This window comes from Misgurnus anguillicaudatus, chromosome 18, assembly GCF_027580225.2.
Source record: "Misgurnus anguillicaudatus chromosome 18, ASM2758022v2, whole genome shotgun sequence".
NCBI classification, from domain to species: domain Eukaryota; kingdom Metazoa; phylum Chordata; class Actinopteri; order Cypriniformes; family Cobitidae; genus Misgurnus; species Misgurnus anguillicaudatus.
In genome coordinates this window covers 20518831-20532803 of record NC_073354.2, presented here as the reverse complement: position 1 = coordinate 20532803, position 13973 = coordinate 20518831, and the positions used below count along the sequence as shown (strand labels likewise).

The 13973-nt window shown below is 37.0% G+C and overlaps 2 protein-coding genes across 12 annotated transcripts; one reads left to right on the top strand and one right to left on the bottom strand.

The window, feature by feature from the left end:
* Positions 1-514: 514 nt before the first annotated feature.
* On the bottom strand, positions 515-4884 carry cdca4 (cell division cycle associated 4). Of its 10 annotated transcripts, none has more exons than XM_055187111.2 (4): positions 4694-4884; positions 3867-3891; positions 3287-3373; positions 515-2709 (listed from the first exon to the last, which is right to left on the bottom strand). In XM_055187111.2, the coding sequence occupies exon 4, from the start codon at positions 2700-2702 to the stop codon at positions 1836-1838; it is 867 nt and encodes a 288-aa protein (XP_055043086.1). In that variant the 5' UTR covers positions 2703-2709; positions 3287-3373; positions 3867-3891; positions 4694-4884; the 3' UTR covers positions 515-1835. The 10 variants fall into 10 exon arrangements, with proteins under 10 accessions (XP_055043086.1, XP_055043077.1, XP_055043080.1 ...); XM_055187102.2 differs by lacking the exon at positions 3287-3373 and adding an exon at positions 4090-4198 and having other exon boundaries at positions 4307-4803; XM_055187105.2 differs by lacking the exon at positions 3287-3373 and adding an exon at positions 4090-4195 and having other exon boundaries at positions 4307-4803.
* On the top strand, positions 4870-13507 carry LOC129430077 (uncharacterized). 2 transcript variants are annotated; one of them, XM_073856046.1, is made up of 12 exons: positions 4870-5007; positions 7174-7806; positions 7884-7979; positions 8090-8323; positions 9557-9716; positions 9792-9926; positions 10019-10108; positions 10223-10330; positions 10457-10552; positions 11692-11799; positions 11921-12008; positions 12691-13507. In XM_073856046.1, exons 1-11 carry the CDS (start codon positions 5002-5004, stop codon positions 12001-12003), a joined length of 1749 nt encoding a protein of 582 aa, XP_073712147.1. In that variant the 5' UTR covers positions 4870-5001; the 3' UTR covers positions 12004-12008; positions 12691-13507. The 2 variants fall into 2 exon arrangements, with proteins under 2 accessions (XP_073712147.1, XP_055043072.2); XM_055187097.2 differs by lacking the exon at positions 4870-5007 and adding an exon at positions 5101-7044.
* The last annotated feature ends 466 nt before the right edge of the window (positions 13508-13973 follow it).

Sequence of the window (13973 nt, the reverse complement as noted above, 5' to 3'; positions counted from 1 at the left end):
TGACAGATAGAAGCACAGGGCTTCCACCAAACTATAATCGCACTTAAAACGACACGTCGTGGTTTTACCAAGTTGTTACTTAATGGCAAACAAGCGTGTCATTTTTAAGCTCTTAATTGAGTACAACATTGTTTAATTATAATATAAATGTATTATATTAAAGATCGCTTGGTAAAGGTCGAGTGTGATACGTTAATTAAACATCATCACAACTATATGGGTTATATAATAAACCACGTTTTTGAAATGCAATTTAATGCATAGTATGGAACGGTGGGATTTAAACATTGACGTTATTTGCGTCACGTTTACTGACGTCACATGTGAGAGAATTGACGTCAAGGGTTCGCTGTCTAGTTCAAAACCGGTTTTGCTCTCTTACAACTTCGAATATTACATTTTTTTTGTATCTCTAATGTTCTCTATATATTTATTTACACACAAACCTTCATGACTTTTTGATAATACTGAGATCTTGTTTTAATGTTAGTTAATTCATGAACAACACCACAAGTATTTTCATAAGTTGTACCTTTTATTAAAAAACGTTAAAAAAGCTACAATGCTCATATAAAATGTTTATATTCTATACTAGTTTAAGATCATACAATAAAAAACATTTCTCCTCTTGGAATTTAAGTGTGAAACAATGCAACAGAAAACCGTTATCAAAGTGTAAACTCATGGTTTGCACAAACATAGTTTATGCAAAAATTCATTTTAAACAAAACCAAATAATATACAGTATTAACTAAGGGGAAAATGCATGATAAAATATAACCATCTCTTGTTGACTCAAGTCAAAATTATATTTAAAAAAAGAATACTGTACTAAATGCGTATTGAACACTTAATGCATAGAAAGTGTGTTTTGACACTCAATGCATAGAACTATACTTGCTTTCTTAGTATGAGGGGTCCAAAGGTCTAACAGACATATACCCAAGCCATTTGCCCATAATAAAATGTTTAACACATGCAAATAAACTGACCAAGCACAAATTTTGTGACCGATTCTCACATGATCCAAATTTAATATGAGCAAAGGCTTTTGTTAACCAAGCCTATTAATTCCTCTAGAAATAAAAAAAACCACCCTGAGTTTGACCACAGCCAACACTCACCGTTTGCAGTAAATAAATTAAATAAATTAAGTCACAATATAGAATGGGCTGGCCCATTATTCTTCATTTGTTGATAAGACAAATATAAGAACTTTGAGGTCTAACAACAAATAAAACTTATGGCTGAGCTGATTGACAGATAACTGCAATTAAACCATGAGAAGAAGAAAAATACTGTGCAAATGAGCATGTAAATGTAAAACATGCATCATTATATGTATACTTGTCATTTCTATATTCTAATATGTAATGAAGTTCCTTCAGTTTGTGGACTTTGATGAACAGAAGAATGCATTGCTAGATAAGACAATCTACTCTCTTCCATTAAATCAATTTGTAGAACATGTACAGAATGTACAGTGACATATTACAAGCAGGATCTATAGTACAAAATATATATTTATGTACAAATTTTAGACAATCTTTTGTCTCCATATGAAAATATCCCAGGCTTTACAACTTCTGTATACATCTTGTTCTGCTCTCTGTAGTGTTATAACAAATAAATTAAACAAAACAGCATGTCTGGACAGACAAATACAGAAGAAGAAACATTAAAACATACAAAGGGTATGTAAATAAAACAACTATGGTCAGTTCATTAAATCAAGGCTATCCTTTGAAAGGACTCCAGATTTAACTTGCTTTCCATACAAAATTGAAAAGCCAGTAACAATAAGTCAGCATGGAAACCTCCAAACAAGGTCTAACCTAAGAGCCCACAATGATTTCCATGATGTGATCAAGTTCATTGAGATCAGAGCGACAATTTGGGGCAGACACTATAGAAGGGGGACCGTGTGAAGGTGCCAAGCTGTCGAGGAGGTCATAAGGACCCGTCTTGGGCGCACTCTGCATGCCTGTAAGCATGGTGTCCAGATCATAATAGGATGTGTCCACATCTGAGAATAACTCCTCAAGTGCAGAGTCAGGACCCGATGAGCTGTTTTTTATTTCAAATGTTCCAAAAACTTGTCCTATGGTCTTTGTACCCTTCCTGGAAGCCTCATCTTCTGTATCTATTTCTTCATCGTCTCCTGAGCCTAGCCTGGAGTCTTCAAGGTCCTCTTCGTCCCCCTCCACATCAACGAGCTCACTTTTCTCCCAGCACTGGCCTATACTTCCTGCCAGACACACGTTCGAGACAGCGTCGCTAACTGAAACGGAGCACAATGTCTCGTCAGATACCACCTCCTCTTCTCTGCAACCTTCATAGGTGATGACGGATAAAAGCTTAGGCTCTGCATCCGGCTCCCGTGACCGGCAGAGGACTTCAGTGGCCACTAAGCGCTCAGATGGGCTCTGGCCTGCACTGCAGAATGCTTCGGTGACCACCTGCCAGCTGCCATCGTGAGTCATCTCCTCCTGAATCTGCCTAACCGTGTTGGCAATGAGAACCGATCGACAGAGGTTGGGCTCCACCAGCATGTGGCATAGCTGTAGTTTGATGAGGGACATGTCCAGGAGCGACTGCCGTTGCAAGCTGTATGAAGATGCCATCCTGGCTCCGATAAGGGTTTCTTCTGATATCTCTTCACCACCATCAGAAAACTTACGCTTGGTGCCCTTGGAGAACATGTTTACCCTAGAGAAAAGAAAAGGGGATAGGGAATGTCAGTGCACAGTCCTAAATTCTTTTTACATGTATTAAGATGATAAACCATTCTGTTAAAATACCTGAAAAATATTAACTCTGTCTAAAATGCACTTGTTTATGCAAAGTGCATTCACAGCATAAAAATAAGGAAAATCATTTTCATGGAAAAACGTAAAAATATATATAATTACATTAAATAATAATAATATAAGATCAGTTAAATAACTAATGTGAGAACAATTACTTAAATACATAATAGGAATGTAAAAGGGTCTTGCAATTACATAGATACTTTGGTAACTAAAGTCTAATATTACATTGAATCAATAAAGTAATTTAATAGCAAATGTAAACTTTAATCTGAACTATGTGTATTTTTGAGGCCACAGATCACATTTTAGAATCATGTACCATCCACAGGAACCTAAAAAGTAGTAAAGCATGAATAGATGGGTTTCTTCAGGTCTTTGTTTCAAACATTACATCAAATGATTAAGCTAATAAAATGTTGGAATTGTGCTTTAATCCTTTAAATATGAATGAAAATTGAGTGGAAAGTAGATACCCCAAACAGTAAGTCTAATGTGGAGAGCGACAGTATTAAGACGAGGACTCCCTGTCTCCGTGGCCAGCCAACCAGGGTTACAGGAGCCTAAAAGTAACAAACATGCATCCAGTATAGGAAAAACACATGACACCAACCAGCAAGACAGAGCACATAATCTGTCATCACACCAGATCTTGACCGACTGAGTTTTTGTGTTTGTGTGTGTGACTGTGCATGTTTAAGTCTGTATGTTGGGAGGAGTAGGGCGCAAAGAGGACCTCAGCTACTTTTGTCAAATACTGGTGGGTAGGTGAGAGGTGAGGAAGACATAGGACGATTGCTAAACAATGGTAATGAGTTACATTATACACATCAAACTCTATGCAAAAACAAGCAAACCAACAAATCCATTGAATGCAAGCACACAAATACCACCACATATATTGCAAAGTCGTTTTATGTTAAGAGAAATAACTTAACATAATGGAGATGATTTGCTTGACAGTTACCAAAAAGAAAAAAAATCACACACACAATAACTTTAAACCCATAACCACATTGTTAACCAGATATATTAATGGCATGGTGGTTCGCCTACCTGAAGCATGGGTGACATCCCAGCACTGTTGAAAAAGAGACCAGAGTGCAAGCTGACACGCATCCACTGCAACTAAAACTACAACCATCATACCAGCACTGCATTCAATTATTACGATCTAGAAAGTTTGCAGATCTCCAAAGTAATTGTAACTAAAATAGTCAGTGCAAGAGAGACTATACAGTTCTTCTAGTAGCTTGAGTCTAAACTAAAGCAAACTTACAGCATTTGGTCATTCATCCACAGTGAATGTATCATTGCTCATACAGGCTCCACCCAGCCAGACTCACTTCCCCTCCCCCACCGCACTGACGTGGTCAAAAAGTGCGCTACTGGGTGAGTAACAAAATAAATAAAAACCAGTAAAAACAAACACCCCACTTTTAATACGATGGTTCGTTGAACAGTAATCCACTACATGAATATAAAAATGAACTTACTCAGACTCCCTGACATGTGAGACGGAGAAACAAAGGTATAAATCTCTTTGCCGAGACGACAAAGATGGCAGCCATTTTGATTTTTCAAACGGGTCCGCTGGCTAGTCAACTTCCCTTCGTTTACGGGCAACCCAAACAGCATCTTCCACTTTTCCAAACGTTTAACGTGTCGCCAAAATGTACGTGAGGGTAAAAGATATTTTTTGGAAACACAAGACATACATATGAAAATAACAGAGGCGGCTAATCGTGGACCGCGCGGTCACTTCCGCAAACATGCCGCTTTTCGAAATCGACCGCGCATTTAACCATCGCGGATCTTTAGATGTAAAACTACACAATGTAAAATGTATTGAAATTATATAATCACAGTACGTCCGAACTCACCTCGTGTTATTTCTGTTCTTTGGTGGCGAGCGTCATAAGCGTTTTTGGGCCGGGTTTAATACTGAAGGTGTAACTGAGGCTGCTCCGGCTTCTCCAGCACAGATTGCAGTGAGCGAGCATACGGTGAGCAGCAGCGCGAGGCGGCCAGCTGCAGCAGTGAAAGGGCCGATGGGGGCGGACGCTCGTGTCTTGATCGACAGCAGGCCATCGCAAGAACGGGGAGACCCAAACAAAAGCGTCTATGATTCAACCCCCGGCCCCAACTTTAACAATGCGAGTCCTGTTTTTGAAGAATTTTTAAAAATCATATGGAGGTACCCAAATTTATGATTTCATAGAGTGGACAATGAGCTTTTTATTTGTTCAATTTAACAACTATTGAAATAAACATTTTGTTTTGTAATTAAAGAAATTATTATATTGGAACAATTGCATTTTCTCTGCCTAACTAATTTCAGACATCCAGATCAAAAGTTTTATTTTTTAAGTTTCATGTAAAACAATTTCAGTCAGTTGACCTTAAACCTTAAATCTTGGTTGGCCAGAAATATTAAAGCCCAGTGGTGTTAAACAATGCTAATCTTTTAACTTTAATTAGCCTACAATTAAAAAATACTTTGACCCACCTAATCACATTTTTTAAAGGTAGGCTCTTCAACCCAGAGTTATTTCTAAACTAAACCCCATTTTTACTGTTACACATGCTTTTCATCTTCTCGGCATGGCTATTGTAATTCCCTATATATGGGAATCTCTCAGTACCATCTGTCCTGCCTGCAACTCATTCAGAATGCAGCTGCTAGACTTGTGACAGGCACCAAGAAGAAGGAAAATATTACCTTAGTCTTTATATATAAATATTACGCTGGCTTTTTTCCACTGGCTTCCTATCCATTATTGAATCGAGTTTGTCCTACTTTCAATGTGTTTATATTAAGGGGTTTTTAAGGATCAGCACCACAATTGATTTTCCTTTTGCACTTCCAAGCCTCTGAGGTCTTTGAATGGTCATCATAAAATGCTGCTTCTCCTTTTAAACATGTTTTTGGTCTGTTTTCCATGCAAATTCTGAGAAAAAGCATCCCATTGCATGCATGCTTTGTATAAGCTGTTTTGCTAACCTCTATAGTTATGCACTGCTGTAGGTTGGTGTATAAATATATATAACCAGTTGCTCAGTTAGATTAACCCTGCAATATTTATTAAAGCCAAGAGGTCTAAAAAATTAATAAAACGTAGTGCACTAGTTAGTTAATTTTTGTTAATGCTAATGTACAAAGAAAAGGTGGTACAGAATCTGAAATCGTTGGACTGTAGGTGTCTCCATCTAATGGTGTTATTGAAAAGTACAACAGGACGCACTTGTATGCTTTCAGACTAGAACCTTCCCCAATGTATAACCAAGCGTGGAAAAAAATGACACAGTGTGTGGGGGTGGTTAAAGGCAAAATCTTTAAAAAAAGAATAACCTAATTTAGTTTTTAGTACATTTAAATTAAATTTATACAGTTATTCTCAAAGCCTTTTGGATACAAGACAGCACATTCACTGGCACATTCTCTAGCAAAAAAGCAAATCTAGCATAATCTGTTAAGACCAATCAATCAAACATCTTGACATTTGCTCTAATGAGTGAAAGTAAACGTACAGAATCATGACAAAAAAATTAATTAAAAAAAATTATTATCATGTATTATATTAAATTATACCACGGGATCTGTTCAATGCTTTATTCTGATTGGCTGAGAAATGTTCCAGGCATGTTGGTTATTTTTTGTAATCCGCACACCTAACCTAACCTGTCAAATGTCTTAAAGTCACCATGAAAATAAAAAGAAACACTGTAATTTGTTTTAGTAATATTGTGGTATCTCCTTGGGTGTGCATTATTTTCTTATAATACAACGATCCATAGTCAATTATTCCTTACATGTTGTTAATTAATATTGGAAGATAAATTTGTTATGAAATAAAAACATGAATGGACACATAGTAATAAATTTAGGGTCAGTTTCCCGTACAGGGTTTAGATGAATCCAGGACTTTTATATTAGGATATTTAAGTAATTTTTTCAAGCAAACCTTACAAAATATATAAGCTATGTCAATGCAAGAGGTTTTTAAATTAAGGCAGCTCAAACATGCATTTTAATCTCGGACTAGGATAAAACCTGTCCGGTGAACCAGGCCAGCCCTTAATGCTGAAATAAGGAAGCTTTAAAAAAATCCACCCCTAAAAAAAACCCACACACAGTCTCCATCTAGTGGTGTTACTGGAAAATACATCTAGGTTACAAAGTTCACGATCACTTCACAGCTCCACTGTCGAGCATATAGCGAATTTTGGTCAGGTAAATTCACAATTAACAATTTTTTTATTCTTTTTCTTATTATTTATTCTTCACAACTTTACAACCCTCAAGCGAGTGTATTTCCATACACTGACTAAACATTTTGCTTTTACTTTCACTCTCGCGTAGATTTCACAACACAACTTCTATCCGACACAGTTTTCGATAAAACAGCAGTTTCGTGAAATGGCAGAGGCTTTATTCGGAGAACACGAGCGATACAGCTGCGCGATATGTTTGGATCTGCTGAACGATCCCGTGACAATCGCCTGTGGACACAGTTACTGTATGAGCTGTATCGATGAGTTCTGGAATACTAATTACACAGGGGCCTTTAGCTGTCCTCAATGCAGGCAGACCTTCAGCACGAGACCTCATCTCAAACGAAGTACTATGCTTGCTGACATAATGGAGAGATTAAGAGAGACACAACTTAATGTGTCAGAATTTACTCAAAGTATTGCTGGACCTGGAGATATTGCATGTGATTTCTGCGATGGAAGAAAGTTCCAAGCTGTCAAATCCTGTCTAGAGTGTCAATGCTCTTTCTGTGAAGAACATTTACAACCTCACAATAACGTTCCTGCGCTGAAGAAACACAAGCTGGTCAAAGCTACTATCATAGCAACTTGCTCCAAACACGACAAGCTATTAGAAGTTTACTGCCGGACAGACCAGAAATGCGTGTGCATGCACTGTTTGTTGGATGACCACAAAGGCCATGATACGGTGCCGTCTGCAGTAGAGCGAAATGAGAAACAGGTTTCTTTATAACTTAAGTTAATAATAATTGAATGTTTGTAGTAAGATTTAACAGACCGTGACTGTTTCATCCTCAGATAAAACTTACAGACAATCAAAAGAAAGTCAGGCAGAGAATCCATGCAAAGGAGAAAGAGCTGCAGAGGATGACAATGCAGATCACATCCCATTCAGTAAGTCCCATGCTGGTGTAAACATTACATAACAGAACATTTTTGATTATTTGGCTTACAGGGATTTAATCATTAGGATTTTCTGTTTTTTTTTACTATTTGCCTCTCAGTATTCTGCAAAGAAGGCGGTGGAGGACAGTAAAAAAGCCTTCGCTGAGTTAGCCCGCCTTATTGAGACGAAAAGCACAGAGATGACTAAAAAGATTGAAGCTCAGGAAAAGGCTGATCAGGATCAAGGTGCAGAACTACAAGCGAAATTGGATGTGGAAATCACTGAACTGAAGAAAAGGGATGAACTTCTAGAGACGTATTTACAGACAGACGACAGCATCCAGTTTCTTCAGGTACACTTCTTGTGCTGTTAGCAGCAGGATATAGATAACAAGCATTAATGATTGGTTTAGTATATATATATATATATATATATATATATATATATATATATATATATATATATACACTCATCTAAAGGATTATTAGGAACACCTGTTAAATTTCTCATTAATGCAATTATCTAATCAACCAATCACATGGCAGTTGCTTCAATGCATTTAGGGGTGTGGTCCTGGTCAAGACAATCTTATGAACTCCAAACTGAATGTCAGAATGGGAAAGAAAGGTGATTTGAGCAATTTTGAGCGTGGCATGGTTGTTGGTGCCAGACGGGCCGGTCTGAGTATTTCCCAGTATATTTGCTCAGTTACTGGGATTTTCACGCACAACCATTTCTACGGTTTACAAAGAATGGTGTGATAGGGGAAAAACATCCAGTATGCGGCAGTCCTGTGGGTTAAAATGCCTTGTTGATGCTAGAGGTCAGAGGAGAATGGGCCGACTGATTCAAGCTGATAAAAGAGCAACTTAAATAGGAAAAATAGGCTACAATTTGGACAAAATTGGACAGTTGAAGACTGGAAAAATGTCGCTTGGTCTGATGAGTCTCAATTTCTGTTGAGACTTTCAGATGGTAGAGTCAGAATTTGGTGTAAACAGAATGAGAACGTGGATCCATCATGCCTTGTTACCACTGTGCAGGCTGGTGGTGGTGGTGTAATGGTGTGGGGGATGTTTTCTTGGCACACTTTAGGCCCCTTAGTGCCAATTGGGCATCGTTTAAATGCCACGGCCTACCTGAGCATTGTTTCTGACCATGTCCAACCCTTTATGCCACCATGTACCCATCCTCTGATGGCTACTTCCAGCAGGATAATGCATCATGTCACAAAGCTCGAATCATTTCAAAATGACAATGAGTTCACTGTACTAAAATGGTCCCCACAGTCACCAGATCTTAACCCTATAGAGCATCTTTGGGATGTGGTGGAACGGGAGCTTCGTGCCCTGGATGTGCATCCCACAAATCTCCATCAACTGCAAGATGCTATCCTATCAATATGGGCCAACATTTCTAAAGAATGCTTTCAGGACCTTGCTGCATCAATGTCACATATAATTAAGGCAGTTCTGAAGGCGAAAGGGGGTCAAACACAGTATTAGTATGGTGTTCCTAATAATCCTTTAGCTATATATATAGCGATATATCTATTGATGCATTTTAAAAATCAATTTCATTACAGAATTTTCAGTCTGCATCCTCTACTTCCGAGCCTGATGATTTCCCCAGACTCACTTTTAAACCATGCTGCTCTTATACGGACATAAGCAAACTTGCCTGTGAGCTTAAAGACCGATTGGAGACCGTTTTCAACGAGGAAATAAGCAAAACATTAAAAAAAGGTAAAGTAACCAATCGTTACTTACATCTGTTGCATCTCACTGGATTTGCGAGTAATGAAACAAATCTTTTAATAGTTTCAGACCTTGCCACACTCAAGAATACTCAAGTCTGCATCAATATTGGAGACAGAGTGAGAGTTAAAGCTTCTGTTCACACCCCAAAACATGACTGGGGAAATGTCACACATAAGAGTGAGGGTGTCGTACAAGGCAAGATCTGCATGTTTTTCTCATTGATACAGATTTTACTTTATGGGGCAGTTGTGTGAAGCACAAACTTTTAACATAAACTTTGCTTTTAGATATTAAAGATGATGAAAACTTGCTCATCGATTTCCCTGGACATTCAGGCTGGAAAGGACTTTTATCAGAAATCGAGCTAGTAACTGATGGTAAATATAGAGAGCAGATACTGGGCTAAACGTAGACTTAAACTTATTTCATAAGTATATTTGTAAAGTCACAAGCTTATGGGGCACTGTGCAACTGTTTACTCTGTGATTTAGATCATTCCACATTCAAAATTGGATCAAAGGTGCGTGTGAAAGCCTCGGTTGAGTCTCCAGAATATGGCTGGGGAGATGTCACCAAGAATAGCGTCGGAACTGTGAAAGGTAATCATTTTTGTAATAATTAATTTGCTGCAAACTTTACATTCCTTTCAGTGTAAATGGCTTTGACCATTTCACCAGTACAAATAAAGAGTTTAATTAAAGAAGCTTCTTCTCCATTCTGAATAGCTATAGATAGTGATGAGTTGACTGTGGATTTCCCTGAGCATTCGGGTTGGACTGGCATTCTCTCTGAGATGGAGCTTATACCTACCGATGACACAGGTGATCCAAAAACTTTTTTTTATATACAAATATGTTTACATTGTGCAGTGTAACCTTTGCATTCAGTTTGATGCCAACATATGCTTGGTACACCAAACTTAAATTTACGGGGTATCATTTGCTCCCCCGATAATTTAGTTTTATTTACCTTTAAAGAGCACCTATTGTGTTGCAAAAACGTTATTTTTTGTATTTGGTATAATACAATGTGTTTGCATGGTTTATGGTTAAAAAAACATATTATTTTCCGTACATTATTGTTGCTCCTCTTAGCCCTGCCTCCGTGAAACGCATGGAAAGCGATTTGCCTCCGATTGGCCAGCTAATCATTACATTGTGATTGGCCTAAATACCTCTGAAAGCCGCCAGAAATGAGACGCTTCTTACTGTATTTGGAATATCAGCTCGCAATGCAATACTGACAGGAGTTAATTTCGTCTTTATTACCTTATTACTACGAGCTGAATCTGATCCAGAAAACGCAGATTACCAAGTTGACAAACAACAAGCGCTACTCTGCACCTCTCAAAACTTGTGTTTAAATCATGGTTTGGTCAGCAGTAATTTTTTAAAATATGAAAACATAGACTTCTTACAGGCTGTGAATCCGAAGCGGGAGGAATTATGATAATTGCAGTCGTGTCCACATCAACTGGCCCAGGAAGTAAACTGTTGCCTACAATCCGTGTGTTTGTTGTAGTCGAAGAAAAGAGATTTACGATGGAAACGATAACTCGCGTCATCGCTTACTTTGGGATTTGTACCTTTTGCTTACTAATACACACTTACACACCAAAGGAAATGTAAAATCGTGAATCGGATAATTAAACAATAGAAATGATTTGACAATAAAAATGTAGGTGCTTGTATTTTATATTACACTTTAAATTGATTTTTAAACCTAGTTAGGTAGTTGCGTCTTATACTGTAAGACTTAAATTCATTAGTGTTATTTGGTAGTAAACTAAATACCATATTGTGTATATGTTGCTGTTTATTTATTTTAAGTATTTGGTCAAAGCATTAATTTATTATTTGGAGAAAGTTGTTTTTCATTATTCAGTGAGTTGTGAATTTACGCGCGTATGGGGCATTGTGCAACTGTTTACATGGTTAAAGTGGATTTCTTTTTATTTTAGACCATTGCAGTTTCAAAACTGGATCAAGAGTTCGTGTAAAAGCCTCAGTTGAGTCTCCAGAATATGGCTGGGGAGATGTCACCAAGAATAGCGTTGGAATTGTAAAAGGCAAATATTTTGAAAATAATTCACTGTAAACGTCTTAACATCTCTTAAAATGGAAATGGCTTTGATTATTTGGCCAGTATAAAAAAAGAGTTTTTTTTTTTTTTTCTTTTACCCTGTGAAGCTATGGACGGTGATGAACTGACTGTGGATTTTCCTGAGCATTCAGGCTGGACTGGCATGCTGTCTGAGATGGAGCTTGTATGACACAGGTGATCCAAGAGCACATGATGTTTTATAAACATATTTACATTTTGCCTATACACTGTCTGTGTAATCTCTACCTGGCCGTCATTTTATCATCAAGGTTAACTATAGACCCGATATAGCCCGGCTATATAACCACACTAAGCTAAAATAAACTTGGATTTGGTTACATGTCATTTTTACAAAAAAAAAAACTTGATAATCCGTCATGTAAGCAAAGTCAACAGTGATTACAAGGTATTTGTTTCATTTATTTATTTATTTTATTTTTGGGCTATGGTTACATTTTTACTGACAGCCCAAATTTTGCCTTGTTTTAGCCTAGGCGACTGGGCTGTGTTTGGAAGGCTATTAGACATGTTTTTAATGCAAAATTGTTTGCTGGGTAAATATTATTGCAAATGTTTCCAAATAAAGCAAAACTTTTCTGAGTTTTTCTCTGAGGTTTAATTACATTTTATAAAATACATAAATTTATCATAAATTCATAAGTAAGTAAGTAATTAAACCTCAGAAAAATAAGGTACAAATTTGACACAATTTTCTTACACTGTATGTCTCGTTTGGGCCTTTCTTAGAACATTACAGATAATATCAGAACTAAAAATATACATATATTCAGATATGTCAAGAAATAGCAATAACAATGTTTTCTTATAACTTTCTTAAATAATCTCCTATAAACAGCTGTACTGTAGATGTGCCAAAGTGACTGTGAACTTTCCTGAGCAATCTAAATGGACTGGGATGGACTCAAATGACTAAATGGACTCGGAGAGGCTTTATGACACACCAGACCCAAGATTATGAAATGATGATTATTTGCACTAACGCTGTTTTAAATAGGTTTTAAATATATTAATGATTACCCTAATGTTTTCTGGACCTATTTTAGATGTGAACCATATTACAATTATTTAAAATTTATCAATGTATCATATGCTTTTGTGACCTACAAGTAATAACAAATGGAAGGCTTTACTAATAAATTATAGTACAGTTAATATATATTTACTATTCAGTATAGACGTTTCACCAGACACGCACACATTACCACAGTTGCGCGCCTGGCCCGAAGTTATCTTCCGGTCTGTATTTGTTTATTGGTCGTGCTAGTGGCTAAACTGACCTCTGGAACAAATATCTTGTGGGTTTCCCAAAGAAGAGGAAATAAGGCAAGCGTGGATCACTGCTGTGCATAGAGTGGTAGGGAAGAATTCAAGGATCTGTAGCTAACATATATACATTCGCTATGAAAAAATCTAGAGGGACTCTCTTGTTACTGATTCTATGCGCAAGTCTACCGGAAGTTAAGTTTGGGCCACAAAAAAACATTTGTTTATGTTGTTGCTGCTGAAACCGTCTATATGGTCTCGTTTAAAATGTATACATGTCAACAGTGTTTTAAATTATGGGTTTTTTTGAATGTGTAAATTCCGTATATATTTTATTTTGTACCTTAAACTTTAGTGTGACTTCATCTGTGCTGTCTTATTTGTTAGGACCTTGAAAAGCTTCAAAAGACAATACTGCACTAAACATAAGATTCGTAGTTCATAAAAATTGTGGTGGTAGTTTTTATAAAAGGTGCTATATTTTCTGTTGAAACCAAAATAAAAATACTATTTTTAATAAAGTTGTGGGAGGCATCTGTTCAAGTTTTGCAAGTGGCAGGTGGAGGAAAATGGATTTCCTTGTCAAAAAAATTATGATGACATAGTGTTGTTTAATGCATAAGCGTGATTATGTGCTTATACTCAGTAAGGCATACTTAAAAAAAGCTTGCATACGCAACATAAGCAAATAACCATATTGCTCCTTCAACATGCATCAATTCTTAATCAATAGTAGATTTCTGCCTTGACCGTTTATTTAGATAACACCAACCCAAATGCATACATATGTTTATACAGTTTTGAACGCCCACCTCCAGTCAAATGAGGTCCGATCTGTGCAAGACGCAATAACTT